The 27,762-nt window shown below is 51.0% G+C and overlaps 10 protein-coding genes across 10 annotated transcripts; 4 read left to right on the top strand and 6 right to left on the bottom strand.

Annotated features, from left to right (window-relative positions):
- Nucleotides 1–1,096: 1,096 nt before the first annotated feature.
- Nucleotides 1,097–2,811, top strand: K460DRAFT_408538 (pantothenate transporter liz1; the record flags this gene model as incomplete). The annotated part of the gene is made up of 4 exons (XM_040937174.1): nucleotides 1,097–1,331; nucleotides 1,389–1,462; nucleotides 1,525–1,760; nucleotides 1,815–2,811. 4 exons carry the CDS (start codon nucleotides 1,097–1,099, stop codon nucleotides 2,809–2,811), a joined length of 1,542 nt encoding a protein of 513 aa, XP_040786805.1.
- A 222-nt stretch (nucleotides 2,812–3,033) lies between these two features.
- Nucleotides 3,034–3,873, bottom strand: K460DRAFT_289950 (uncharacterized protein; the record flags this gene model as incomplete). The annotated part of the gene is made up of 1 exon (XM_040929159.1): nucleotides 3,034–3,873. The coding sequence occupies one exon, from the start codon at nucleotides 3,871–3,873 to the stop codon at nucleotides 3,034–3,036; it is 840 nt and encodes a 279-aa protein (XP_040786804.1).
- A 1,235-nt stretch (nucleotides 3,874–5,108) lies between these two features.
- Nucleotides 5,109–6,493, bottom strand: K460DRAFT_317553 (ubiquitinyl hydrolase). The gene is made up of 4 exons (XM_040930356.1): nucleotides 6,424–6,493; nucleotides 6,038–6,373; nucleotides 5,854–5,984; nucleotides 5,109–5,799 (listed from the first exon to the last, which is right to left on the bottom strand). The coding sequence occupies exons 1-4, from the start codon at nucleotides 6,457–6,459 to the stop codon at nucleotides 5,367–5,369; spliced, it is 936 nt and encodes a 311-aa protein (XP_040786803.1). The 5' UTR covers nucleotides 6,460–6,493; the 3' UTR covers nucleotides 5,109–5,366.
- A 339-nt stretch (nucleotides 6,494–6,832) lies between these two features.
- On the bottom strand, nucleotides 6,833–9,951 carry K460DRAFT_408535 (heat shock protein 70-like protein-like protein; the record flags this gene model as incomplete). Its single annotated transcript, XM_040937173.1, has 2 exons — nucleotides 6,833–7,874; nucleotides 7,925–9,951. 2 exons carry the CDS (start codon nucleotides 9,949–9,951, stop codon nucleotides 6,833–6,835), a joined length of 3,069 nt encoding a protein of 1,022 aa, XP_040786802.1.
- A 398-nt stretch (nucleotides 9,952–10,349) lies between these two features.
- K460DRAFT_369107 (sideroflexin-5) lies at nucleotides 10,350–12,098 on the bottom strand. The gene is made up of 5 exons (XM_040933898.1): nucleotides 11,879–12,098; nucleotides 11,578–11,711; nucleotides 11,428–11,522; nucleotides 10,843–11,374; nucleotides 10,350–10,790 (listed from the first exon to the last, which is right to left on the bottom strand). Exons 1-5 carry the CDS (start codon nucleotides 11,980–11,982, stop codon nucleotides 10,642–10,644), a joined length of 1,014 nt encoding a protein of 337 aa, XP_040786801.1. The 5' UTR covers nucleotides 11,983–12,098; the 3' UTR covers nucleotides 10,350–10,641.
- Nucleotides 12,099–12,421: 323 nt separating this feature from the next.
- K460DRAFT_291040 (uncharacterized protein) lies at nucleotides 12,422–15,072 on the bottom strand (the record flags this gene model as incomplete). Its single annotated transcript, XM_040929252.1, has 2 exons — nucleotides 12,422–14,476; nucleotides 14,539–15,072. 2 exons carry the CDS (start codon nucleotides 15,070–15,072, stop codon nucleotides 12,422–12,424), a joined length of 2,589 nt encoding a protein of 862 aa, XP_040786800.1.
- Nucleotides 15,073–15,930: 858 nt separating this feature from the next.
- K460DRAFT_369105 (PLP-dependent transferase) lies at nucleotides 15,931–18,267 on the top strand. Its single transcript, XM_040933897.1, has 7 exons — nucleotides 15,931–16,110; nucleotides 16,249–16,690; nucleotides 16,838–17,235; nucleotides 17,424–17,724; nucleotides 17,791–17,805; nucleotides 17,852–17,914; nucleotides 17,963–18,267. Exons 1-7 carry the CDS (start codon nucleotides 16,043–16,045, stop codon nucleotides 18,098–18,100), a joined length of 1,425 nt encoding a protein of 474 aa, XP_040786799.1. The 5' UTR covers nucleotides 15,931–16,042; the 3' UTR covers nucleotides 18,101–18,267.
- Nucleotides 18,268–20,003: 1,736 nt separating this feature from the next.
- K460DRAFT_369103 (glycoside hydrolase family 55 protein) lies at nucleotides 20,004–22,715 on the top strand. The gene has a single exon (XM_040933896.1). It carries the CDS (start codon nucleotides 20,049–20,051, stop codon nucleotides 22,377–22,379), a length of 2,331 nt encoding a protein of 776 aa, XP_040786798.1. The 5' UTR covers nucleotides 20,004–20,048; the 3' UTR covers nucleotides 22,380–22,715.
- A 237-nt stretch (nucleotides 22,716–22,952) lies between these two features.
- Nucleotides 22,953–25,418, top strand: K460DRAFT_290003 (pseudouridine synthase-like protein TruD/Pus7; the record flags this gene model as incomplete). The annotated part of the gene is made up of 2 exons (XM_040929165.1): nucleotides 22,953–23,501; nucleotides 23,553–25,418. The coding sequence occupies 2 exons, from the start codon at nucleotides 22,953–22,955 to the stop codon at nucleotides 25,416–25,418; spliced, it is 2,415 nt and encodes an 804-aa protein (XP_040786797.1).
- A 62-nt stretch (nucleotides 25,419–25,480) lies between these two features.
- On the bottom strand, nucleotides 25,481–27,109 carry K460DRAFT_317534 (uncharacterized protein). The gene is made up of 4 exons (XM_040930355.1): nucleotides 26,828–27,109; nucleotides 26,676–26,774; nucleotides 26,367–26,631; nucleotides 25,481–26,302 (listed from the first exon to the last, which is right to left on the bottom strand). The coding sequence occupies exons 1-4, from the start codon at nucleotides 26,990–26,992 to the stop codon at nucleotides 25,530–25,532; spliced, it is 1,302 nt and encodes a 433-aa protein (XP_040786796.1). The 5' UTR covers nucleotides 26,993–27,109; the 3' UTR covers nucleotides 25,481–25,529.
- Between the last annotated feature and the right edge of the window lie 653 nt (nucleotides 27,110–27,762).

Below are 27,762 nucleotides of genomic sequence, written 5' to 3'. Positions count from 1 at the left end.
AAAAATAAAAGTTTCTATAATGCGCTTTTAACTAAAAAAAAATATAAAAGTAAAAGTAAATTTTTAAATCTTTAATAGTATAAAAAGTTTTATAGCGCTATAGTATTTTAAAATTTAAAAATTATTTAAAAAGCTTATACGCGCAATATAGTAAAATAATATAAAAATAAAGCTAAATAATTTTAAAAAAAAAAATAAAAAAGCTAAAAGCAGCAGCAATATTATATAAAAAAAAAATTATAAAAAAAGCAAAAATAGTATAATTATTTACTAAAAAGCGCGCTGCAAAAGAGCGCGTAGTAATAGTTTAAAAATAAGCTACTATGCGCGTATAAAAGTAATAAAAAAAAAAAACTATAATTTTATAAAATTTTTATAATAAAGCAAATAAATATAAGTAAATAACTTTATATTTTATAAATTTAAATATAGTAAAGCATTATTATATTATAAATGCTAAAAGTAGTAGTTTAAATATATTGCAGCTATTGCTGCTTTTACTTAAAACTACTACGTATAGCCGCCAAATTAATTTTTTATAAAAATTTAAATAGTATAAATTAATTATAAGTTTTTATTTACTAATACTTTAAAAAATTTTATAATAATAACTTTTGTTAGTAGTTTTATAACCTTATTTTTGTAGATAGCTAACTTTAATTAAGGTAGCTTATTAGGTAGAGTGGCTTATTGGCTGATAAGCCTTGGGTATATTCTCTACACCAACCTCTCCGCCCCTCGTACCGCACAGTTGCATCAGCATCCCGTCCCCAAGTAGCCTCCCGCCAATCATGATGTACTTTCCAGTGTCGATCCCGCAATGACACGGTGAACAGCTCCGAGAAAGAGATCGGGCATTGCCCGACCTGGGGAACGTGTTGTATTCTACCGAGCCAGTCTTTGTTCCCCACACTTTGGACGACGTAGATGGCTGTAGTATCCCTGCAGAAGCTACAGGCAAGCTTCGCATAAGTAAAGCTTTTGTGTTCCCGCCGTGCTTGGTGGTTCTTGTCGTTCGCTCTCCTGCTGTCGCACGTTCTCTCCATCCAACGCCAAACTACAGTAGCCAGAAGCCATTCGCACAGCCATCGGCACCATGGCAACAACTGACCTTGACCACAAAGCGGCGACCGATCGTTTCTCTGATGACAACATCGCGCCCGCGACTCTCGAGCCCGGCCATGGCCCGTCGCATAGTAAACTCGTGCCACCGCCGCTGGTGGCTGCAATGACGCCAGAGCAGCGAATCGAAGCCGAAACCAAGATGAGGCAGAAGATTGACACGAGACTGCTCCCTATGATAATTCTGATGTATATCATGAACTACCTAGGTAGGTAATCAATTGTACGAATTGTATGCGAGCAGTCACTTACCTCGTCCTTTGTAGATAGGAACAACATCGCGGCGGTTCGGCTAGCAGGTCTGCAGGATGAATTGAACCTGTCCAGTGTACAATACCAGGTATGCTCGCGCATAGTTCCACAGATACAGACTGAATCTATTCAATCACTAACTCTCACCAGACGACCGTGTCCATTCTATTCGTAGGCTATATCATTATGCAGATACCGTCGAATCTGTTCCTTAACAAGACGGGAAAGCCGGCAATCTATCTGCCCTGCTGTATGATCATATGGGGCATCATCAGCGGCGCAACAGGAGCTTGCCAGAACTTTGCTGGACTGGTCGCTTGCCGCTTCTTCCTTGGATTCATCGAAGCAGCCTACTTTCCGGGTTGTCTATTCTACCTGTCTGCATGGTGAGAATACTCGCGCAAATTATATGTGAGTCGGCTACTGACTTCGCGCTTTAGGTATACGCGTAAAGAGCTCGGGCTGAGAACGGCGGTGCTTTACTCCGGGTCACTTGTCTCTGGAGCATTCGGCGGTCTGGTAACAGCCGGCATCACAGGCAACATGGACGGAACGCATGGGCTGCGAGCATGGCGCTGGGTGTTCATCCTCGAGGGCATCATTACCGTAATCATCGCCTTCACAGCCTTCTTCATCCTCCCGAACTTCCCACGAACCACGTCATGGCTCACTGAAGAGGAACGCCAACTAGCCGTTTATCGACTACAGGAAGATATCGGAGAAGACGATTGGACGTCGGCGGAATCACAGACGTTTTTCCACGGGCTGAAGCTCGCGTTGATGGACATTAAGACTTGGGTCTTTACTATTCTTCTACTGTCGATTGTATCTTCGGCATCAGTTACGAATTTCTTTCCAACTGTTGTCAAAACTCTAGGTTACGACAACATCCACACTCTCCTACTCACTGCGCCCCCGTACGTCCTCGCGGTCATCACAACGTACCTGAACGCATGGCACGCTGATCGCACCGGCGAACGCTTGCTGCACATCATCCTTCCCCTCTGCGTCGGCGTCGCAGCTTTCATCCTATGCGCAGCCACACACTCTACTGCACCACGCTATGTCGCAATGATGCTCATGGTGCCTGGAGTATATACCGGTTACGTTGTCGCACTCGCCTGGATTTCCAACTCAATGCCCCGACCACCGGCCAAGCGAGCCGCAGCGCTCGCCTTCATCAACGCTATCTCAAATACGAGCAGTATCTATGCGAGCTATATGTACCCCCAACCGAAGGGAGGGAAGCAGCCAGATCTCGTTCTGCCGCTTAGTGTGGATTGTGCAACAGCTGTGCTGGCGATTATCATGACGTTGGTTATGAGGATTATCTTGGGTAAGCTGAACAAGAAGTTAGAGCGCGGGGAGCATGTTGAGGGGGCGATCAATGCTGTGCCGGGGGCTGGGCAAGAGCATGGATTCAGATTTTTGGTGTAATTGCTTATCCAATCATACAAGTATCAATGGCAGCTTCATAGATTAAAGATACCGAGATCTTCAGATCTTATATACTTTTATTTTACAGAGGTTGAAGGGCTCAGAGGCATGAAACACCCACAAATGCACCCAAACTCCAAGTTTATGCAATCGCTAACTAGCAGGGCAAAAAAAAAGGCACGATCCAGCGCTGACCTCGGAATCTGTGGACGAAGATCGACTTCACTCTCGGTCACGCGGCTTTCTCCACAACTCATCATCATCCATGCGACGCATTGCAGGAACACCATTTCCCCGCTGCGTTGCCGAATACTCAACGCCGCAAGAGCCCCGTTCCAAGGCAAGAGTTTTAAGGTCCCAGTGAAGTTGCTCGGAAGCGTCGTTTGGTAAGCTCGTACGGCCTCGAATCTCAGGTTGGTAATCGACAGCCGAAGTATTGGAAGCCATTAGCGATAGTGATAGTGAGTCAATTTCAGCGGCAAAGTCCATCTCCTCCTTGCTCGCTTCCATAGCTGAGCAGACATTGCTTGGCCGCATCTGTGCTTTAAGCTCCCTCTCGTAGATCTGATGGTCGCGAGCAAATTCGGTTTCCAACTGTCGATGTTCCTGGTAGTACTGATCATACTGCTCCTGTGTCATTCGGTCTATCGGCGGATATGTCGCATTGTGCTGCGCTTTTCGTTCTTCCCAGATCTTGATAGCCTCGGCCTGAATGCATTCGTTGCAGACGAATGCAGAGTCGACTGTACTACCAAAGGGCTCGACACAATTTGCGCCACAATCTTCCACTAGGTCCGTCCGGACGCGGTGTGAGCAGCTAAGTTGATGGTAGAGACGCCCTTGGCAGGGCGCAAAGCGCTTTGAACGAACGTTGAATATAGAACTCGAGGTTGTCCGAGGTGCTGACGAGGTAGGAAATGGCGCTTGCGCGTTTGTGTTTGAATCCGGCGTGCTAGTCCAGCCCCATCGACACGCCATGACCATGCTTGTGTGAGACATGGTATCATCGGAGACCTCGGAAGTTGGCACAGGAGTTTGAAAAGCGCTATTCGTGAAGTCCATGACTTGGTATCGTATTGAGTTGTGGTTGATAAGTGAAGGTGTCAGCTGACGGGTTGCGTTGTTGCCTTCCGAAATGTTCAGCGTCGGCCACTGTTTGCAGTGCAGAGGTGATCTGTGAAACCAAGGATAGTAGTTAAGAGGTCGTTAGATGCGTTGTACAGGCTTTGGAGCGTCGTCTCGTGAGGGTGCATCATGTGTGCACAAGGCGCTTCGAAGTTCGGTCGTGTACGCTATTGCGAAGCGCTGTTACTTCGGTCACGACAGGTGTTGGAAAGCGAAGGGCTCATAGTACAAGTGGCTTTAAGCGGTGAGATACTTAACGTAGATATGCATGCGCTTGGGATAACGAACTGCTGGGGATGGAATGCAGATGTGTGAGGTTGATTCGCGACTGCGCGTGAAAGATCGGCGCGCCTAATTAGGGTTAGTGCATTGATGATGTAATAGAAGCTTCGAGTTCCTTCAGCTGCCACACTGCCACGTCGTTCAATGATACAAGACCAAATGTTTGTGAAGTGTACGGCTTGTATGTTCTTGACTTTTTTTTCGACTTGGCGAAGTCTTGTATATACCCGGCTTTATCACATGTATTCTTTTTCCCGTTATATGTGTTAACAAATACAACATCCCATTTCTTGATTATATGCTTCTTGAACTACTGGTTGCTGGCTACACTATCTTTTCTAGTCATTTTCCAATAGTGATACATTCCTCTTGTCGGTTCTCAAAAGTTTTCGGCCTAGCTGTGCTGTATCCTCTTCCCTTAGCCGATTGAGAAAGCGCCTACGCCCTAGGACGGAGGAAGTTGAACTGGCAGGGGAAGCTTGGGAGGTGAAACCTTATGATAGAATGAGAGAAGGGAAGAGAGCGACATGACAGTGTAATTGAAGTGATGTTGAGGAGGGTTGGCGATCTCCTGAGGCAGTAGTCGACTAGGTGTGGTATGGGAGTACATGATGAATCAACATACCATCGCAACTTAAACCCGTTGTAAGTATTGGACAGTTGGCAGCACTTGTCGAGTCACCAAAGACCTCTTCGCCCACTGTAATTACTTCAGGTTTCAGGACAGGGAAAGTATTTCGTTGGGCCTGAGAAGATGCGAACGTACGGCTCAAATTTATTTGACAGCCGTGCATTAGATATGCATTAGTAGGCTACACCTATACTTCTCGTGGCGAGACAGTGTAGAATTGTTTATTATGACTGACTAAGTCCAGAAACCGTACGTTGTGGGAAGGAAAGTGGTGTTAAATCCGAGAATGTATTCGCTATGGATTTGGTATTGGATGCCACATGGTAAAGCCAGACCACCAGATAAAGGACATTATGCAACCCAATATATAGTCTGGGAATTGATTACTCTTTGCTAGCCCATGACTACAGAGCTAATGCGGTCAAGTTGGACACTAGATTTCTTCCGTCCATCACGTTTCCTGTAGTTGACAGGTAGAAACGCGTCCCACACAGCTGCCACTGCACGTCTATGTCACTCATTCTTCGACCACGCCCTGCTTCCTCAGCTCGTCCTTTCTCTTCTTCGTCCTGCCCTTGGCCTCTTCCACCCATTTATCATACGCACCATCACCCTGCTCCAACTTGGCCTTGACCACACCCTTCAGCAGCTCACCCACGAACCCGACAAAGTTATGCCGTCTTAACGAATTCTCCCACAACCACTGCGCCCGTCGGTCCTCCTGGCGGTCCAACTCTTCTTCGTCGCCTATATCTCGCGCACGGATGCGAAGGTCTTTGACACATGCCATGAGGTTGAAACGGATTTCTGTTTCGGGGTAGCGGGCGATGCGGCGCTGGAGGACGGGTATGATCTTGTTGGGGAAGTCTTGCGGCGTGCAGGCGCCGTGGGAAATGGGCGCCGGTTGGAGGCCGTCGAGCTCGTAGAGTTTGTTGTTTATTGACGTGTACCTATCTGCGTATGAGCGCGTCTTTCTAGACCTTTGGGGCAAAGGCGGGGCTTACGCAATGAAGTGGTATACATCGTCGTCCTCGGTTGCTGTTCGCTGTGTCTCGTCGATGAAGGGTGATGATCTCGCGAAAGAGTTGTGTGTTTCTCGAATGAGGTCTGAGTTCGACAGTGTCTCTCCGCGCAGCTGTCCATACTGTTAGCAGATCGCTTCGTGGGCGCGTCGGTAGCTTCACACACCTCTGGCGGAAATTCGCCGGCAAACTCCTTGAACTCTTTCAAGTCTTTGCCTATATCAACATCACGCTCCCTGTTCAGAAGGAGTGAGATTATCGCCTGTGTTCCGCAAGCATTCTGTATCGTTTGCGCCGCAAAGAAGAGGTTGCCCGCCGCATCATGATCGTATGTGCCGTCTTTGGGTACTTTCGTTGCTGCCTCGCCCGTCGGGTACTTGAACAGAAATATTACCCCATATATGGAGCCGAGTTGCTGTAATTCCGAGATCTCAAGTGTTGTGAGCTCCTCGAACTGTACGTCCTTAACACCGAGCTTCTCGATGAGATACGTGAAAACGCCCTGTTCTGTGATTAGTGTCTTGTTGCGGAAGGTGTGTGTTAAAAACCTACCGCATCTGACTCTATTGTATTCCAGCCTCCAGACATGGCTGTGAGTAGCTAGCCTGAGCGTGAGTAGGTGTTGATAATGTGTTGTCACTATTCGACCTTACGCCATCGAAAGGCGCCCAAACGCCGGATTTACGGTCGGTCCGGGCTACGCGCTCGGAATCATTCCGATCAACGGAATGCCCCCACTCATTTGGAGAAGTGCTTGGGATATCCTGTCGGTCGATCGCAATAGTGAAGAATTGAGAAAAGACGTCAAAATATGTGCCACAAATTAGTCTTGTTCAAATCAGATTCTAGCGGACTCCTATAACATGCTCATCTAGAGGCATTGCACGAAACATTTACATATCCACCAAGTCTAGCTCTACCTTTTCGGCTATGCCTCTTTTACACCTATGTCGCTGGTATTTTAGAGCTCATCGTGCTTCCCATCCTTCTGTCCCCCCTCCTTGGTCAACTGGTCAATCGCGGCCAGAATCTCTTCCTCAGTAGAGTCTTTGTTGATGTTGAGCTTCTTGAGCTTCCTCCCCGCCTCATCCTCAATCTCATCCTTATGCCCAAAGCTCTTCAACTTGACGCCATCGACGTCCACCCCGGCCTTGCGGAGCGCTTCCTGCAACTCCTCGTCGGAAGGGCTGTCTTCTTCTTTAGTAGCCTTCTTCGGTTTCTTCGAGGCTTTCTTGGTCGGCTTTGCTTTAGGCTTGGCCTTGGGCTTCTGGTTCGGAGGCTTGAAGTGCCTCATCTTCTTTGTCATCATCTCCATGATCGTATCATCCATGCGCTTCTTCTCTGCCTCGATATCTTTGACTGAAAACGCTGGGTCCTCTGTCTCCTTAAGCTTCTTCTGCTTGGCTTCGTTGTCGTCAAGCCATTTCTGTGCCTTGGACGCGAGCTCTTGGATGTTCTTGAGATCAGAGTCGGTATAGATAGTTGGGACTTCAGTAATTTCGGGATCCAAGGGTGCGGAGGCAGATGGGTCTGCGTCCTCAAGGTCGTCCATGGGGTCTGCGGAGGGAGATGCCGAGGATGCGGCGGAAGCTTTGGATACGGCCTCGCTGCTCTTTGAGCTTTCGGCCGACTGAGTCTTGATTTGACCATCGACCAGCTGCTCGACTTCTTTCAGGTGAGCGATGGTGTCCTTAAGTTCTTTAATGGCATCGGGGCGCTTTGCTGACTCGTCCTTGCGTTTGAGAACGGGGTTGACGATGTCTTCGAGCTCCTTGAGCTTAGCCTTTAGGACCTTCTCGGTGGCATCAGTGCCCTCGGAGTAGATCCAGTCCGATGCAGCGCTAAGCGCTTTTTCTATCGTTGAACGAACAGCTGATGTAGAGGCTCCGATGAAGGACTCGTCCTCAAGGTAATCGCGAGACCGGTAAGTGAAGGCTTCGAGAGAGTTCAAGACCTCCTCACGAAGGCGACGAGACTTATCAGAGGAATCGAAAGCGGCAAGCCTAGTTTGATCAGTTCACTGTAATCGATGTTTATATAGTGGAAATCTTACCTGTCCTGCATCTTCTTCAACTCCTTGCGTGGATGCTTCTCGTAGCCCAACTGCTTCACATCATACGTGATGGCAGACCTGATAGTCGTTTTCTTTTTCTCGCTCGTCTTTGCGGTATCAGTAGTCTCTGCATTTGCTGCAGATGACGAGGAAGAAGCTGAGGAAGCTGAAGCGGTTCCCGAAGAGCTGTCACCCTCCTTCAACGCTTCCTGATCTTTTTTGCCACCCATACCGAAAAGGTTCTTAACTCCATCGACAATGCCACCCTTGGCTACTTCTGTCTCCCCTTCGCATGTTACCCAAGCAGAGAGAACTTCGGGTGTACCAGTGATGGGGCTCAACCTGACCTGAACGTAGTTGTTGAAGGTGTCACGATCGCACTTATCCTCTTCGATCATTTTTGTGACAACTCTAGTCAAGTTACCGCTCTTGAAGTTAAGGACGGCCTCCTTTGAGACATCTCCGTTGACCTTGGGGATAGCCTGGTAGACTGTGAACTCAAATTCGCCCTTCATCTGGAAAGGCAAATCTTTGGTCGCCCCAAGCTTAGTGGCAGGAGTGAAAATCTTCTGGTCGCGATCTTTGAGGTTGAACTGATACTGAATGCCCTGGTTGTAGCCTTGGGTGTCCGAGTCGCGAATCTCCTTGACACGGAAAGACGGGCTGAGACTGGCGGCTTTGAAGGCAGCGCCGAATACGGCAGCCTCGTCAGAGTTAACGTTAGCCCTGATTTTGCCCTTGCCTACGATCGATTCAAGGCGACTTTGTACGAAGGGAGTACGGGTGGCGCCGCCGTGAACAATCACAGAGTCGATGTCCGCAAAGGTAAGACCTGCTGCCTCCAAGGACTGCTTGATGGGACCATCAACCCGGGCGGCATGTGCAGCAGCGAGTTCCTCGTACTTTGAGCGAGAGAGCGTATATCGGAAGTCTACATCCTCAAAGAAGCTCTCAAAGAATCCAGATGTCTTAGTGTTGGCGCTGAGCACCTGGCGGATCCTTTCGGCTTCTTTGAATAGCTTTGCCGCCGTCCGTCCATGGGTCTTGACCTTTTCGGCAGTGATTGATGCGCTCTTCGCGGCCGGGAGTTCAATGAAAGAGGAAACCATATCGTCAACGATGAGCGAATTGAGCGCATCACCGCCAAGAGTCCTGTCCCATCCGACTCCAAGAACCTGCACCTCCTGAACAGTCTTGTTCAGTCTACCCACATCCTTTACCGTCCTGCCTTGGAACTTGATGATAGTGGCAGACGCGGATCCAGCGCCCATATCAAATACTAGATTGATCTCCGGCTTGCCTTCCTTTGTGACATCTGGGAACGTCCTGCTTATGGCGTAGTTGATACCCACTGCTAGCCCGTCGGAAACTACGCTGAGGACCTTCATGCCTGCCAATCGTGCCGCGACCTCGAGCGCGCGTCTTTCCTCGACTGTGTAGAATGATGGGACTGTGAATACAGCATCCTGGATATCATAACCTCTGCCTGCTAGCGCCTTTGCATTCTCCCTCACGTTCTTGAGTTCCATAGCCAGTAGTTCTTCAACGGAGAAAGATTTCTCTTCCTCAGCTGCGAATACATCGCTCTTGAAGCTAACCGTCTTGCGTCCCTCTGTGCCCGTAACCTGGAGCGCAGGATATCGCTCTGTGTATGTACTGACAACATCGCTCTCCCTCTGTACACCTAGAAGGTGCTTCAGGTTCGGGTATATGTCGCCTGGGAATCTGGCCTGTAGTGCGATGGCATCGGAGCCGTAGAAGCGCTCGGGGAAGGAGCCTGCGGGGAGAGCCCCGCTCTTGGAGGGCTTGAAAGCGACGGCCGAGGTTTCTTTGCGTTTCGAGTCTTTGGTGAGGACGATCTCGAGGGGGATGCCGGGCTTGACAAGCGCAGCTTTGATGTATTCGGTTCCTAGGTCGATACCTAGGACTGCTGATGCGGCGGAGGCGGTCGCAGAGAAGAGGAAGACGAGGCCAAGAAGAATGGTTGCGGGTGAGAGATGCGCTCTCCGGCGGCCTGGAGGAGCCATATTGTGTGTGTATTTTTACTCCCAAGGATGTGTGTTCTGAGATTTGTCGAGATATGCAGGTACGCGAAGCTTAGGTGGGAGGTGGCGGGCTTCGCTGGGAAGACTTTGGGTATATAGCGTTAAGATCAAGGGAAAGAAATATAATGGAAGGGAATCTATCCCAGATAAAGGCGGCGAAAAAAGAGTCTCTCGCAACCGTGGTACATGAGGCGTAGAATCGTAGACGTATCGTCGTAGTTGTGGTTTAAGTGCAGAAGCTACCCTAGTTGCGTAACTTTTTGACACCTGTCTATTTGGTGAAAGGCCACCTGGACATCAAATCGGCGCCTTAGCCAAAACACGGCACATGCAGAACTTGATTACTTCTCTGCACGCTTGAATACTGGTGCCTTCACCTTGGACCCCTCGTGAGCAATTGAAAAATATCTGTTCTTATTTACGGCTGGAGTTCTGCTGTTCATGCAGCTCTCAAGATCCCACGCAAGCGATCTGACCAATCAGAGCATCAGGAACCTCAACTTCTCCGCATCTCCAGCGTTGACGATGAGCTCCTGAACTCTTTAACTTCCGTTGAGCTTTCTAATTTGTGGCTTTGCTGAACGTGTCCAATGGTCCGCCTAACAACTCCTACAGACAGCAGCAGCTTGTCGCATAATTATAGGCCTTCTCCCTACAGTTGATAGCCGTCCATCATATGCCACGGTTAAATTCTACCATCCCATCCTTGCCCCCGCGGGTGTGAAATTCAGGCTCCAACCTCTTCGCACTCACAGCCTCGCGTTGGGGAAAAAGTGCAAGCGCAAGTGGTAGTGCGAAGATTGATGTTGTGAAAATGAGTCCTATCTAGGCGTTAGCTGACACATCTACCATCACGCAGCCCAAGTGACTCACCCAAATTCACCGGCGTCACCATTCTAGGTCTCTGCTTAAGCCACTCTGTCTTCTGCAGCCTGACAAGAAGAAGAGGTGGCAGGACCATGATCGGTGTTGCGTTGAGCACACGGCTTATAGCTGTTTCTCCGACGGCGAGCGTGGCAGCCTTTTTGCTCTTGCCGAGTGACTTGATCTCAAGGTCCCCAGTCTCGATCTTGTGTTTCTCTTCGTCTGATAACACAGGGAAGACGTCAATACCCTGTCGAATCTCCTCGCCGCGCATAAGGAAAACATTGAGAGCACCCGCCGTAGCAACAGCTGCGAAAGGTACAAGACGGCCAGCAATCATCTTTGCATTGGGCGAAAGGCTCTTCAATCGGGGCACGAGGGCATTAAGACCTAGCGCAACACCGCATGATGCGCTGACCGCGAGGAAGTATGACTGGACGATTGTAGATGTCGATAGCGGGGTCGATTTGTTCGCGTTCGAGAAGTTTATGGCAACGTTGAGCGACTGATTCGTGACCTGCCATCCTAGAGTTCCTGCCGTCTGATATCAATTAGCACTGGAGCATTTTTCTTTTCCGAAATAGTGTTGCATACCCCGAGGCCTGGCGTAAGCATTCCAGCCGTGACGACCAGGTTCGTAAGCACGAAGCATGACATGCGGAATGGCAGGAAGACAGGCTGTCCAGTATCTTTAGTTCCATCAGCATTCGTTCCCAGAGCTTGTGTTGTCCCGGTCGCTAGTACCTGGGTGTATCGTAGAATCGATTATCTTCTTCGCATTCCACAGCTCCGGTGTCATCTCTCGTACACTCCCCGTCCTATACGCAGTGACGAGCTGTTTCGCATTTTCGAGGCCAGCGGAGGACGTAAGTAATGTTCTGCGGGGCGCATCGTTAGCTACAGTGACCTGGCAGGGTATCGGGGAGCTTGAGGTGGGTTTGATAATGGGAAGTTGGGCAAAAGAAGCCATTGAAAAGCCAAAGGTCGTGGTACTCACAACACGCAGCATTCGCAAGGAAAAATCTCATCTGCGCAGCTGCCTCACCTAGGATCTGATATGTTGGCCGAATGTTGCACGCGTCCCCAGTAGGTGCTGAGATCGAACTGGGAGACGGGCAGGTCGCGGTTGCCCGGTAACGAGGACGTCATAGTTGACTATTTGACGAACTCGGAAGGATGTGGGACTGTGATTAAAGTAATTGAAGCTTCACAGGCTCACAGAGACCGGCCTGGAGTCAGAGGGGAGTCAGAGGGGAGCTCGCGGGTCACGGCAGATTAACGTAGCAACGATATCGGGACGCGGGCGGTGAGCGAATTCCAGACCGAGTACTCGGATCCGGGCACAAGCACAATCAACATGTTCCTGTAAATATCTTTGACATGCTTTGACTTCCTACCTCTACATCTCAGTCATCTTTAGAGTACGTATTCTCAGATCAAGCTCGCTCGACTATACAACTGTAAAAGTCCGCCAATGTTATATTATAAAAAAAAACCGAAAAATAATGCAATATCCACAGAGAATCAAGTCGCGAGTACTTTCATGCGATCGACATATTCGACACCAACCTGATCAATCGTAAATCGTCTATTTCTTCTTTTTCTTGTCTTTTGGGTTCGGAGCGCTCTTTGCAAGTATGGCGTCAAAGGTTTTGCTTGCATTACTCGTGACAGGTTTCAACAGAGGTGAGTTGGCTGAAGGTGGTGCGACACCGGGAGGTAGAGGTAGAGCTTCTAATCCTAGGTTCATGACACTCTCGCGCCGGCGATCTGGACTGCTAGATCGTGATTGGGTTCCGGCTGTTGAAGGGTCGAGCAAGTGTGGTGCGGCAGGTAATTGTATAGCGTTCGCATTCAGCTCTTGCATAGCCGCTGTCAGAGTCGTGTCATTCGCCACCCATTGCTGTGCCTTCTTCCAGCAATGAGATCGTCTAAAAATGCCTTCGACACCGTTTAGAACCACGTCAGTAGGTAGACTGACAACTTGCCCGCCTCCTGCAACGCCGAACCAAGTTCGTGCGCGTGCTGTGTCCTCACGTCCCCAAGGAACATCGCTTCGAGGCACTTCGCATAAAAAGTATTCCACGCCTTCGGTGAAATGGACATCTGGAGCGTCGACGACCAGCATGGGTAACGATTGTAAGACGGCGTAGAGAAACAACCACTGTCCCGACCGCAAGTCCCAAATGTCGTCCAGGTTAGAGCCTGTAGCATGTTTGAACTCGAAGTGCCGGAAAGCTTCTAAGAACGGCGTTTGCTGTTCAGCGTCAATGTTATGCGATTGCTTGAGTAGCTTTGCAACCTCGTCTTTGTGTAGCTTTTTGCTCCGCGTTTTAGCATCTTTCTTCGCATCCCCGGATAATGGGCGTGGCCATGCGGGATACAGCGGTAGATCAAAGGGTACGGGCGGCTGTACAGGCGGTGTGCTACGGTCATATTCGCTCAGGACCTTTCTCAAGGCTCGCTGTACGACAGACTCAATATCTTCTCCTTCATCTTCTGCCAAGAAGCCGTCCGCTGTCCGATTTGTCAGGTTCTTCCGGTCGACGAGAAGGTCGTAGAGGTTGGACATGTCGCGATAGATGTCCAAAAGAACGAGTCGATTGAGTCCACTTGTTGTCAGATTGTTCTTCTTCGACCTGGCTTTGGGTAGCCATGACCCATATTTTGTCTTGTAATAATCAATCATAAAAGATCGAGTTGTCATGAAGGCCGCCCTCCATTTTTTGAAACTGACGACCTTGCCCTCAGTGGCCATGGCGCTATTCATTATGCCGGAGAAGATGTTTGGAAACTCGCAATCCTTGAGCTTCCCATTAATAGTAGCTTCTCGATTGTCCAGGTCCATGGCAGCTCGCGCGAGTCGGGTCGCAGTTTTGTGGCTCATCATGTCGAACTTTGGAGAGTTTATTTCCTTGATGCTGTCGAACTTTCCAGCAGCGTGCACGAAACCTTCGGTATAGAGTGATATTGAGCGCATGTTCTCGCCGAGCACGATAGCTTCGATTGTCTTTTCGCGGCTATGTCTGACATCTGCGAGGGCCAACTCGTCGACGTAGCAGTCGAAGCTCGAAGCAGCTACTTCGCCAAAGCTAGATCCATCTACATTGGAGAAGGCATAGTGCGATAGTATGTCTCCTATACGCAAGAAGATGTCGAATATGTCCGAGTGTCGCTCTGTGGCTATCAACGACTGTCCAATTAGAAATGCGAAGAAGTTGCGATAGGCCACCAGCGTTTCTGTATCCTTGAAGTCGAGTCGAGGCTCTTGCGGGGTGACGGAGGCATCTGAGCTCAGTGCAATAGGCATATAGAGGTGCTTTTCAGTATGGTCGTCCTCGACAGCGTCGCTAAGCGCTCTTGAGCCTTTAGATCCATCAGAACTTCCAATCTGGCTCTGATCAGGAGATGCCGTTCGAGACTGTCCATATACTTCAGATGAGACTCGACGTGACGCCCGCTCCGCTAGCTCACTAGGAGTAGCGGCAGCCGTGTCGCTGTACAGGCTACCGTGGACGAGCTGGGTAAGGAGCTGCGAAGCTGCGTATACGGAAGAATCGATGCGGAAGGAAGGGCCCTTGTTTGACGTTCGAGGAAAGAGGTAGACCAAGGTGTCTCCCTCGTCGTCCCAGAGTTCTGGGACCTGTTTTACATTGTTAGCGGACTCGCTACCGCAACCGCAAAACGGGAGACGCGACAACCCACCTTCTCGCCATTCAGCAACATGGTCAAGTTGTACGGCACCTTCCCCTGGTGTCCAACGATCCACGCAAGGGGTTTGCTCTGGTCATGTTGTGCTGGACCAATACTGCTCTGGCTGCCTCCGAACAGTCGGCTCTTCCGCCTCAACTTCTTCAGGTTTCCCTCGGATGGTACATCCAAATTGGGTGTAGACGGCCGACTACCATTACGAAAGGGCGACGTTCCACGAGAAGGGACCTCGAGGGTTGGCGGGGGCTCGAGGGATTCAAGCGTAGCTGCAGGCTCGACAGCCACTACAGGCTGTATGGTGGGGTTGGAGAGGGACCGCGCAGCTTTGGGTGGTGATGGAGGCGGAGGATATTCGGGTGCCAAATGCGTTGCGGAAGAGATGCGGTTCTTGACCTTGGTCAAACGGCCTCTGGGCTCTGAAGGTGTGGTGTGGTTGGTGTTCGCAGGTTTACTCTCTTGCGACTCCGAGGACCCCGCAGAGAACAGGCTCGATAGCCGGCGACGCGCCTTGTTCGTGTCGTCCAACATGGTGAAGACAGCTGGGCACTTTGATGCGGAGAGGACGAAGGGACAACGGAGGGTTGGAAATACTATGCGTTGATTAACATAGGGTGAATGATGCAAAGGTGTGCAAAAAAAAGAGCGCCATGCAGGGCTCCTGCGGCCACTACGGTTACATATACTGGTCAGAAGGTCTGAAGACACGGCAGGACTCAGTCAGGATTAATGCACCTATATTTGATATATCCATGCGCAGATCCGGGGCGGTGCCCATAGAGGGCCTACCATGCTACTGCTAGTCCAGCGGAGGATGCCCTATGACGACTCACTGGGTGGCCACAACATGAGCAGCGTCGTGGCTCGGCTCGCACATCGCCTGTCATTGTTGCAGAAACAAGCTTTAAAGATGTTATTTGCGGACGGCAGGTCGGGCCATGCTTGTTTGGGAAATTGGGAAGACGAGATCCGCCCGAGAGTCGGCTTGGGACCTGCGCCTCAGCTGCGGGTAAGGCCAACCATTCGGAGCGGATTCATGCTGCAGCCGTTGAATATAAGGCCGTCTCATCAAAGAGTTGCTCAGGGCCTCAACAGCAGTGGGGGTGAGACTTGAATGACTCGCTGCGCTGCGCAAAAGCAGTTTGAACTTGCATTGTGACTGCGAATATCTTCAGTTCGAATATCCAATTGGAGGGCACATAGGAAGCGTCGGGTTTAGCGAAAGGATGACGTTACATTTGCCCGTATCAATACCTCTGTGTTCAGGTTCACGGGCCGCTAGATTGCGCCATGCGTCTCGACAAATGTGAGACTAACAGACTTGCGTACAAGTGCTGCCAACAAAAAGTCATCTCCAGGGCTCCGACTTCTGACTTGGGCATGACATAAGCAGAAGCTTTACAACATCGTACCGCAGCCCCACCACCGCCGCACCATCCTCGGCTCTCAATAATCGTCCAATACATCCGAAGGGAAAAGATCTCGCCCAAAACAAAGTACAATGGGTGCCTTTTCCGACGTTGTTGGATCCAAAACTAGCTCGAAAAAGCTCATTAATCTCCTAAAAGGGCACGTTAGCCTCACCCCCTTTGCCACATGCGAGCATTGTCTTCCCTGTAACTTTTCACTCAACGCTCTGCGTCCCCTTTGGGTCATTACGCGGCCCAATAACACTACTACGTCGCAATGAATTGCTGACGACACCAGATGGCCGTCATTGTCGCTGCTTCCCACGCAGTTACTCGACAAAGCGACCCACAATGTGCTCAAACACAAGTCTATAGCTTTCCCAGCTCTGTGCTACGGACCCGATGCCGGAGACTCGTTGCTGCGTAGGAATGTCGCGTCCTGGCTGACGAAATTCTACCAGCCTGTTGATCCAATTTCCGAAGAGCGGATATGCATCACAGGCGGGGCTTCGCAGAATCTAGCCTGTCTCCTCCAAGTCTTCACCGATTCTGTATACACAAGAAATGTATGGATAGTAGCGCCAGCATACATGCTATCCTTTCGAATTTTCGAGGACGCAGGATTTCATAAGAAACTCCGATCCGTCCCTGAAGACGATGAAGGCATTGACATCGAGTACCTGAAAAGAGAAATTAGAAGAAGTGAAGACAAAGCGAAAGACGCCAACAATAATGAACCGGTGAGTGGCTCCGGGAAAGTGGAGTTAGGCCCCATTCAAGCTACCATCAATGCCCTGCTTTTTTGTGTACATCTCTCCATCATGTAGATTCTATACTTGCTCAACCAACGACAGTAGACTCTTAACTTCCACTAACAGCATGATCAGCAGTTCAAGCCTCAGCGATCTTGGGGTAAGATTTACAAACACGTCATCTATTGTGTACCGACGTTCAGCAATCCCTCGTTTAAGACTATGAGTCTCAGAAGAAGAGAGGAGCTAGTACGTCTGGCGAGAGAGTATGACGCTCTTATTGTCACCGACGACGTATACGACTTCCTACAATGGCCGTCTAGTCTCACCCCTCGAACCCTTTCCATAGATAAAGCTGAAATGCCTCGGATTGTGGATGTCGACAGGTACCTCGATGGCGGTGCGGAGAGAGAGGGCGCAGATGGCTTCGGCAATGCCGCTTCAAACGGTAGCTTTTCGAAGATTTGCGGTCCTGGTCTTAGGACAGGTTGGTGCGAAGGCACGGAAAAGCTGTCGTACGGGGTGTCACAGACGTAAGCAATGGCTCTTACTTGGTTAACTCACGCGGATAACCCGATCCTGCTGCTTGCTACTATCTAGCCCTGTCTTGAACCCAAATCGAGATGCGAGCTCTGATGGATCGATCCGAGCAGCTCTCATCTCTAGGGCTGATGGTGCCATGTCTCACTTGATCCGGCAACGACAGCTAACGTTGTTACAGAGGCTCGAGCCGGTCAGGCGGATCACCAAGCCAGTTAACCGCTTGCTTTGTAGCCGAGACACTGGAAACTGGAGAATTGCAGCGCTTCGTGTTCGAGGAACTGCAGCCAGCATATGGCAACCGATATCGTCGAATGGTGCAAGCCATCAACAAAGAGCTGATTCCACTCGGCGTTCACGTTCCCCAAACGGATCGTGAGGTTGTGGGAGGATACTTCATCTGGCTGACGTTGCCCGCCCCGTTGAAGGGTGCCGTTCTTGCGCAACGCGCGAAAGATGAGGAAAATGTTGTGGTAGCGCAGGTGAGTACAAAACGAGCTCTTTCCAAATCCGAATCCTGGGTGCAGCTGACAGCGACGGTAACACAGGGCGAGATTTTTCAAGTAAGTTCGCTCTCCGCCGATATGGACTTACAACTCACAGACCCAGGTCCCCGGCGATACCGAACAACCAGGCACTTACTTCAGTAACCACGTCAGGGTGTGCTTCGCGGTATTACACTTCGACCTCCGTGCCGAAAGATCACTAACATGCTACTAGTGGGAAGACGAAGACATGCTAGCGGAGGGCATCGAGCGCTTAGCACAGGTCATTCGTAGGATGCAAAATGAGGAGACCGTGGGCGACTCCAGTGCCCAACCTGCTACGGCAGAGGGGGACGCGAAAGACTATTGGTAAGTGCTTTGGCGAACAATTTCTCCGGCCACTTTGCAGGTGCTATTCGACTGTGGAGAATTTGTTGACAGCTGGCTTTCACCGTATCGCGAACCAGTCGCAAGTTCATATCTCTATAATAGGGGTTTTTTAGCTAAGAGACTTCAATATAGCCTCGCTGATGATCCACACATCCCTCGTGCGAGTAGCATGTCCATAGAACTATCGTTCGGCACATAGGTACTCCATGATTCAGAATTGTTTATCAGGATCGACCGAGGAGAAACAGGCTACTGCTAGCTCTTGTGGTAGCCAGACTATATTCACGTTGATATGCGAGGGTATCCAGGCTTCAAGATCTGGCTCCAGTGACGACGTGGTTATGAGTGGCCACACACAGCCTAGAACAGCACACAGAGATTTCATCGCGTAGGACTGGGGCAAACAAAATCGATCTCCCTAATGCTATTGGGCAAACCCTGAAATCGAGGTTGTTTTAAACATGGAGGATCTACGTGGCCAGCGTTCCTGGTTTAAACACACCCTTGCTGTTCCTCGCTGCACGCGAAATGAGCAGGGCAATTTACTCAATGCAAGCAGGCCCAGGACGCCTATAACATATTGACCATTATTGTACAGCCTCAAGCGGCGATTGGCAGGCCACTGTGCTCCTTGAACTTTAGCTTTTTATTTGAAATGTCCGAGGGGCGTTGAGAAGATGCATTGATGGTCGCCTTCCTTTGTCCGTAAGGCTCGCTCAAAGTGGCACACAGCCGCGATGAAGGGAGGCGAATTGTCTCTCCTCCACAACAGCCGTGGAGGCAAGGAAATGTGTTTGTGATGCGCAACCACGGCTTGGCTTGGCTTGGGTACGTATGATGTGGTCGAGTAAGGCGGTGGGTGGCCCGATGACTCTTTCACAGAAGCCCTGCTGCCCGTCGGGCGATGCGCAGTGCATCTAGGCACGTTCTCCTGGCGGCCCGTCGCGACCAGTAGGCCCATCACAGTGGCCAGGCTCGGATACGTGAAGCGCTGGCCGAGGGCGTATTTTGCGGTTGGCGCGTCGAGGGCCTGTCGATGGATTCGTTGTCGCAGGTCCGTTTCAAACGGCTGTGGCGCTACCATTCAGATCCCTGCCGATCCAGGCACAGAACATTCGCCTCGCAGGGACGTCAGGACACCATCCTTCACCCACTGGCCTACGACGCCCTGCTGTTTCACGCGCGGAGGGAAGACTACGAAGACAGGTCTGGTGGCCCCTGCTAGTAGCGACCCTAGGTAATTTTGCATGTGCGCGAGGGACAGAGGGTCACATTCCAACGCCCTTCCCTTCGGCACTCCCTAAGCCGCGGAATGCGGCTGGCAGAGAGGGCCGCAGGGCTTTCTCACGAGGCAAGAGAGAATGGAGGCAGGTTGTATGCATCGGCGACGGCGGTAGGGCATGATGAAGAGGCGCGCTGGTATCACAATGTAGACGGGGATATAAAGTGCCATTCTGGAGCCGGGGACAATGAGTCGATCACTGCAGAGCGAAGAACATCCCCCGGCTATTCGAAACTTGAAACAAGGAGGTTCAATACCCTTGATTGGCCTGTCGAAACTATTGTAAGTCCCATTCTTGAATACAACTGTACTTATACAGCGGCCGGCCCCTTCCTTCGCCTTTCTCTTCTTCACGCAGGCTCTCCGTCAGCTCACAGCACCATTGTGTTGCCTTCAATTCTTATTGTTCCAAGTCATTCTTTTCCAAAGTCAAGAGCTTGCTCATCACATTTTCATTCTACAACTTTCGTTGCCAGGCAACCTGCCCAATACTTATACCACAACTTCCGCATTTTCTGTCAACTTGCACAACATCGCATCAACAACAACAACTCGTCTTTTGCAGGCCAACTGACGACTTCCTTCTTAGTCTTCTGGATCATTCCTACGACGTTTAACAACCCCGAACTTCAACGCACGCACTGTCATCATGGTTGCCTTTAGCGCTGGTGCGCTCCTTCTGACGCTGCGCGTCTTCCTCTCCGCATCCACAACCACTGCAGCGCCGGTTGCGCAAGCACCAAGCGCACCGCAGACTGGTGCCTCTGGATACTGGCTTGAAAGTATCAAGCGCCAGGGTCAGGCACCTTTCAACCCCAACAAGGCGAACTACCAAGTATTCCGTAATGTCAAGGAGCTCGGTGCCAAAGGCGACGGCGTCACCGATGATACAGACATCATCAACAAAATGATTGCTGACGGTGGCCGTTGTGGTCAAGGCTGCGACTCAACCACCACGACACCAGCTCTCATCTACTTCCCCGCCGGTACCTACATCATCAGCAAGCCCATTATTCAATACTACTACACCCAGTTCGTCGGTGACGCAACAAATCTGCCTGTTCTCAAGGCCTCCCCGGCTTTCGAAGGCATGGGCTTGATCGATGCCGACCCATACATTCCTGGTGGAAATGGTGCCAACTGGTACACCAACCAGAACAACTTCTACCGTCAGGTTCGCAACTTTGTCATCGATATCTCGGCCACCAAAGCCGCAGCTGGCATTCACTGGCAAGTCTCCCAGGCCACTAGCCTCCAGAACATCGTGTTCGAGATGGCCAAGGGCGCGGCTGGTGCTGAGCAGAAGGGTATTTTCCAGGACAACGGCTCCGGTGGTTTCATGTCCGATCTTGTCTTCAACGGCGGTGCTATCGGTGCCTTCCTTGGCTCCCAACAGTTCACCATCCGCAACATGACCTTCAACGACTGCGGCACCGCCATCTTCCAGAACTGGAACTGGGTCTTCACTTACAAGAGCATCTTCATCAACAACTGCAAGGTCGGCCTTGACATGGCTAACAGCCCTACCAATCAAACCGTCGGCTCGGTTCTCTTGCTCGATAGCAAGCTGGTCAACACTCCCATCGGCATTAACTCTTCGTTCACCGAGAACAGCATTCCCACTACTGGTGGAACGCTTATCCTTGACAATGTCGACTTCACTGGGTCCCAAGTGGCTGTTCAGGGCGCATCCGGCAATGTCATCCTTGCTGGCGGCAAGAAGGTTGATACTTGGGCCCAGGGTAATGCTCTCGCTGCTGGTGGACAGCAAGGTCGTGTTCAGGGCGACGTCAATGGTGCACCCACCAAGCCACAGACTCTCCTAGGCGACAACGGTTGGTTCGAGCGCAGCAAGCCGCAGTACGAGCGTGTTCCCGTTTCGCAATTCGTCAGCCTTAAGTCCAAGGGCGCCAAGGGTGACGGCGCGACTGATGATACGGCTGCTATCCAAGCTGCTATCGACGGTCTTCAAAATGGTCAGGTTCTCCACGTCGACCATGGTGCCTACTTGATTACCCGCACTATTGTGATTCCTGCCGAGAAGAATGTCAAGATGGTTGGCGAGATCTACAGCATGTTTTTCATCACCGGCGAGTTCTTTGGCGACATGAACAACCCCAAGCCTGGATTCCAGATCGGCCAGAAGAGCGGCGACAAGGGATCCTTCGAGGCGTCCGATCTCATCATCAGCACTCAGGGCCCTGCTCCAGGTGGCATCTTGATGGAGTGGAACATCAACGCTGAGAACGGCCAGGCCGGTCTCTGGGACGTCCATTTCCGTGTCGGCGGTTTCGAGGGCACCAAGCTTCAGTCGTCCAACTGCAAGAAGAACCCTGATGCCCAACACGCGCCCAACCCAGAGTGCATTGGCTCCTTCATGCAGTTGCACATCACCAAGAACTCCAACGGCTACTTCGAGAACGTGTGGCTGTGGACTGCCGATCACGAGCTTGACCAGGCTGATCACGCTCAGATCGACATCTACAATGGCCGCGGTATGCTCGTCGAGTCTCAAGGTCCTGTCTGGCTCTACGGCACTGCCTCTGAACACTCTCAAATGTCTCAGTACCAATTCCAGGGTGCCAAGGACATCTGGTATGGTGCCATCCAAACCGAGACACCCTACTACCAGCCCAACCCACTACCCAATGTTCCCTTCACAAAGAATGCCAAGTTCTTTGATCCCGATATGAGCAACCTCAAGGCTGCTTGGGCCGTTCGCGTCGTTGACAGCGAGAGCATTTGGAACTACGGCTCTGGCACCTACTCATTCTTCGACAACTACGCTCAAACATGTGTCCCTGGGCAGAACTGCCAGGAGCACATGAACGAGATCGAGAACTCTTCGAATGTCAATTGGTTCGGTCTATCGACTAAGGCGTCGGTCAACATGATCACGTCGGGTGGCAAGGGCCTCGTTAAGGATGAGGACAACCGATCGAACTTCTGTGCTACGCTAGCCATCTTCGCCCAGGCATAGATGCTTTCGACCTCTTGGACACGCACATCCTCATCATTGGGTTCCTCGATGGACCCTACATATCATAGACTTGTTCAATTCTTTCCCTCCTATTCGCTTTTAAAGTAGGACTGGGCTTCTTTATAGCATGTATACCTTTTTCCCCTTTTAACTTATCTTCCTGTCCATATGCGGCGGAAGCACACTCGCTTAGAAATGAAAACGATTCCACTAGGTTGAGCATACTATACCCCCCGGGCAGGAGTTTTGGTCTTGTTACGATACGCTTTGAGCGATCGCTGGTTAGCGCAGATAGCACGAGAGACGAATTCAATACGAGTTCAAAAACTGTTTCTTCCTCGATGAATCAAGTGATATTTTATGAATACCCATGAAGAGTAGTAATGAGAGTGACGGGTGGAAGCAAGAAGGATAACAGTCTTTTAGGGTTGACTTGAAGCATCTGCCTTCTCGCCAAAACTCACCCCCCGCGTGCACGTCCTCGGGAAAAACTTCCCCGCTGAAAAGTTGCAACTCGAAAGTCGCATCTCTTCCCTCACAATCCTGCGAGTCTAACTTTTGCGATTCTCAAACATGTCGAACGGTGCAGACGACTCTACGCGACCGGCGAAACGCGCTCGTCTCGACGACAGCACGGCGCCTTCCCTCTCCGTCGAATCCACCGCACAAGCTCCGCAAGCCGCGCCCAAAGCCCCAGCACCCACGGTCATTGACAATGATCTCGAGCGCGAGGTCCGGGCAGGGATCACAGAATATATCTGCCCGAACAACCTTGGGTTTACGGGTGTGCTGAAGCAGAGATATACGGACTTTCTGGTCAACGAAATTGGACTTGATGGCCAAGTGCTCCATTTGAGGAGCACCGAGGTGGAGAGCAAGGAAAGCAGACGGCACAATGGAAAAGGAGTCAATGGCGGAGAGACTAAGAAGGAAGTATCCAAGGATGTAAAGATAGAAGTGAGAGAGGAGAAGAATGATGCGGAGATGGCAGATGTGCAAAATGGTTCAGCCGCAGCGCAGACAACAACGATAAAGGTTGAGACTGCGCCTGAAAAGTCCGACACTGCGGATAAGGATGCAGGCGGCCAGAAAGAGGAAGTCAAGGAGGAGCCGGAGGAAGAGGTACGCTTCAATTACAACAGTCTTATCCACAAAAGTGCTAACATCATCCAGCTCCCCGAAGAAGACCGCGAAACCCTACATTCGATATTCGGGGAAGATACCACTAAACATATCCTCACACTCGTCCGGCAAGTGCGAAGGCGCGAACACAAGAAAGCGAAAGACTTCAAAGCTGTAACATCCCCACCCATAACCGACAAGGACACACGGACGCAAGCCCACCAATGCCTACGCCGAATATTTCCAAACCTGTTAGAGAGCGCCATGGAGGAGGACCAGTCAATACGGATCAAAGCAACACCTCCAGCAGAACGTAAAGGGAAGAAGAAGGGCAAGGGCGGGAACCAAGATCGAAGCGACGCAGGTTTCGGAAGAAATCGAGGTCAATTGGCTTGGGAAGAGCTTGGTGGAGAATACCTTCATTTCAATTTATACAAGGAAAACAAAGACACCATGGAAGTAGTAGGCTTCCTAGGAAGCAAGCTTAATTGTGGTACGAAAGGATTTGGCTTTGCAGGCACGAAGGACAGGCGCGCTTGCACGGTTCAGCGACTCTGCGTCAAGAAACAGACTGCCGAGCGCATCCATGGCTTTAACAAGGTCTTGTACAATGCGGCCGTTGGAGACTTCGCGTACCGCAACAGTGATCTGAAACTCGGAGACCTAAAGGGTAACGAGTTCACGATTACGCTCCGAGACTGCCATTTTCAGAATGAGGAAGGCTTGGACTTTGAGCAACGGCACAAGCTGGCGAACCAAGTGATAGAAAAAGCCATCACAGACTTTTCTGAGAAGGGGTTCATCAATTACTATGGTCTCCAACGGTTTGGCTCATTCGCCGCAAGCACCGATGCTATTGGTCGCAAGATGCTACAAGACGACCTGCAAGGCGCCGTCGAGGATCTGTTGGCGTACAATGATGTCGCACTCGCTGCAGCCGAAGGCACCCACTCGGACTCGAATGTTCTCGTATCTCAAGACGACCGTAACCGTGCGATGGCGCTACATATTTGGAAGACCGAAGGGTCGGGCAGCGCCGCGCTCGACATGCTCCCTAGGAAGTTCACAGCAGAACGCAACATCATCCAGCACCTTAGCTCCCGCAACAGCAAGACCGGACGCCACGACCGCCGAACAGACTGGCAGGGCGCACTCATGACTATCCCGCGCAACCTGCGCCTTATGTACGTCCACGCGTACCAGTCGCTCGTATGGAACGTTGTAGCTGGTAAACGCTGGATCACCCACGGCGACAACGTCGTCGAAGGCGATCTCGTCCTAGTCAACGATCATCGCGACAAAGAGATAAGCAATCAGCCCGTCAGAACAGAGGCCGAAGATCAGGACGGAGAGTTCATTATCAACCCCTCTGGCAGCGAGAACGCCAACGCCGCAGAAGCAGACTTTGAACGCGCCCGCCCGCTTACTGCATCAGAAGCTGCAAGCGGCAAGTACGCCATCTGCGACGTCGTTCTCCCTCAGCCCGGCTATGACGTCGAATACCCGAAGAACGCAATTGGCGAGTTCTACAAAGAATTTATGGGTAGTGAGAAGGGCGGCGGTCTAGATCCGTATAATATGCGTCGACCGTGGCGGGAGATTAGTTTGAGTGGCGGCTATAGGAAGTTCCTCGCAAGACCGCTCGAGCCGCTTGACTTCCAAGTACATCGATATACGAAAGAGGATGAGCAGTTTGTTGAGACGGATCTTCAGCGGCTGAGGAAGGGCAGCCAGCTGAAGAGTGAGGAGGCGAAGGATGTGGAAATGGAGGAAGGCGAGGAGCAAGAAGCGAAGAAGTTGGCCGTGGTGATCAAGTTGCAACTGGGGAGTAGTCAATATGCTACCATGGCGCTGAGGGAGCTCATGAAGGCTGGTGGTGTGAAGGCGTTTAAGCCTGAATATATGGGTGGTAGATAAGTAGCGAAGAGCTGTGTATCTCAATTCAGATCAAGGGCTCAGGAATGCAAATGGAAGTCTCGAGCCTTCAAATCATGTTCTATTTCGGTGACATTATGCCTTGTAGAGCTGCTATACAGCGTTGTCTAATCCCCTTGCGTATGAGTCTGGCGATACCGGCGCGGAGACTGGTCTGTCCAACGTACTACCACCACCATTAGCAACGCCTCTCGACATCCAGCTCGTGTGTACAGTCTGCCTTCTCCTATCGTCTTGCTGTCGACTATCTTTTGATTCCACCGGCCACGGGAAGTCTAGTACAGAATCCTGATCTCGAGCAAGTATGCGCTCGGTACTACTCCGCTCCTTCCCAATATCTGAACTCAAAGCAATCACCTCCTCACCCGGAGACGCCAGAAACTCGAAGAAGGTTGGCTCTTCAGCAGCGGTTCTTGTGGTCCCGCGCCCTCCACCCTCATATATCGACTTGGTCGTGTTGGAACGCGGTATAGAGCTCCCGTTTGAGCCTCCTCCACTGGACCGCTCGCTCGACCTCAGACTCTTCGAGAACTGCTTTACGCGGCTAGACAGGCCGCTCGTCCGCCTCGCTTCAGTAAGGAAACGTTTCAGGAGCGGCCGTAAGGTGGCGAGACAGCCGGCAATGATGCTAGCACCGGCTTCGATTGTGGACCAAATTGCCACGTTGACGGCGTTCCAGAAGAAGTCGTCGACTTGGGTGAGGCCGTCGACATAGCGGAATCGTATCATGGAACATATGCAACCCAGCGCGGCGAGGCAGAGGATGAAGCCCACGGATAGTTTTGATTTCCTGCCCATGTTCGCGTTCCATAGGATGAAGATGGGGAGTGCGAAGAATATGATGTCTGTCAGCGTGGTGAACGCGGCTATGTTTTGAAAAGATATATCGTTAGCTCAGGAGCCATTGGCCGCATGTTGTGGTAAGCGCACCTTGCTGATATGCCATGAAGCGGTCCAGGGCTTGGGGTGTGCATTTCTCGGAGAGTTGCTGTAGAACATAGTTGTTCAAATCAGGGCCGCATCTGAACAGGCAGTAGAAGAATGCCGCGGCCGAGGAAACTATGTTGACCCCAACGGTGATGTAAATGAGAAGAAATTGCCAACGTTGGACGATTATGCGTGCGAAGAATATTCCTAAAGAGATTTTGAGAACCATCATAGCCATAATGTATGTTGCCTCGCTGACGACAACCCACTGTCATTGTCAGGGAAGTCACTTTGAGGCAGATTGGAACTTGCCTTGGTGAGTGATTGAAGCTGGGCGACACTGCTAACATGTGTTCCGCCACCATTTGCTTCAATGTAGAACTGTCCTGAACAGTACACTGTAAAAATCATCTACGATATAGTCAGTTCTGATGTGTCGTTCATGAGTAGTGAGGTCGACCTACTCCCGCGAGTATCATAGTTGTGTCATCCCAGCCGAAGCTCGATATGATATAGCTCCGCGTCCATATTCGAAGTAGAATGAAGAACCAAGCTAATACCAGAAACGCAATGGTGATCCTCTCCTGCTGCTTACCCGACCATGCTAACTCGATTGAATCATGCGCCATCCCGACTACCTGGCCAAGCCAATGCTCGAGTAAGGCTTCTTGGGGGCGTAAATAAATGCACGTGCTGCATAGCACATAGCAATGTAGTAGCAGATGTAGCTAGAAAGGAATGAAGAGGTTCGAGCGTCCAGCGAGAGATGGTTCGCGCAGAGACGGACGAGGGAAGAAATGCGACGACAGACCGGCCTCTCAGGTGGCTTAAAGGCTACATATTAGGTGCCGCCCGGAGAAGTGCCCTCAGGGTTGCACGACATCGTTCTGAACGCCACGTTGACAGCGTTGGTACACAGCGTAGGACAAGCCAGAACGGCGAAACCCTCAGGTCGCACCCATCGCTGCCAAAAAGCAAAGAAGGCTCCCTATATAGAGGCAGCCGAGGAATGAATACGAGCTGGTTTCGACTTGATGAATGAGAAGAAGAGAGTTGATGATGCTAAGAAACTAGTACCCGCAGTCGCAGTTCGGAACATGGTAGCCAGTCTCAGCTCCGCGAAACGCTACTGGGATCGATAGTCCGTATGGCGTTCCATAGGTTGGCATTCCTCATGATGATGGCTTCATCTCTAGTTCCGTCCAGACAAGCAAGCCCAGACGCCGGTAGTCCTTGTCGTCTGTGAAACGGCAACGGGGAGATCTTGGTGGCGTCTTGCCGGCGTTGGGGACGCTACGAAAAAGCAATAGGACGGCAATTGGCACGCTTAACGTGCGTGCAGACGGAAACGTGCAGCAGTGAGACGGTGAATGGCGAATGTGGTCGAGGAGCGTTGCAG

This window comes from Cucurbitaria berberidis, assembly GCF_010015615.1.
Source record: "Cucurbitaria berberidis CBS 394.84 unplaced genomic scaffold K460scaffold_4, whole genome shotgun sequence".
NCBI classification, from domain to species: Eukaryota; Fungi; Ascomycota; class Dothideomycetes; order Pleosporales; family Cucurbitariaceae; genus Cucurbitaria; species Cucurbitaria berberidis.
This window is presented reverse-complemented; position numbering and strand designations above follow the sequence as displayed.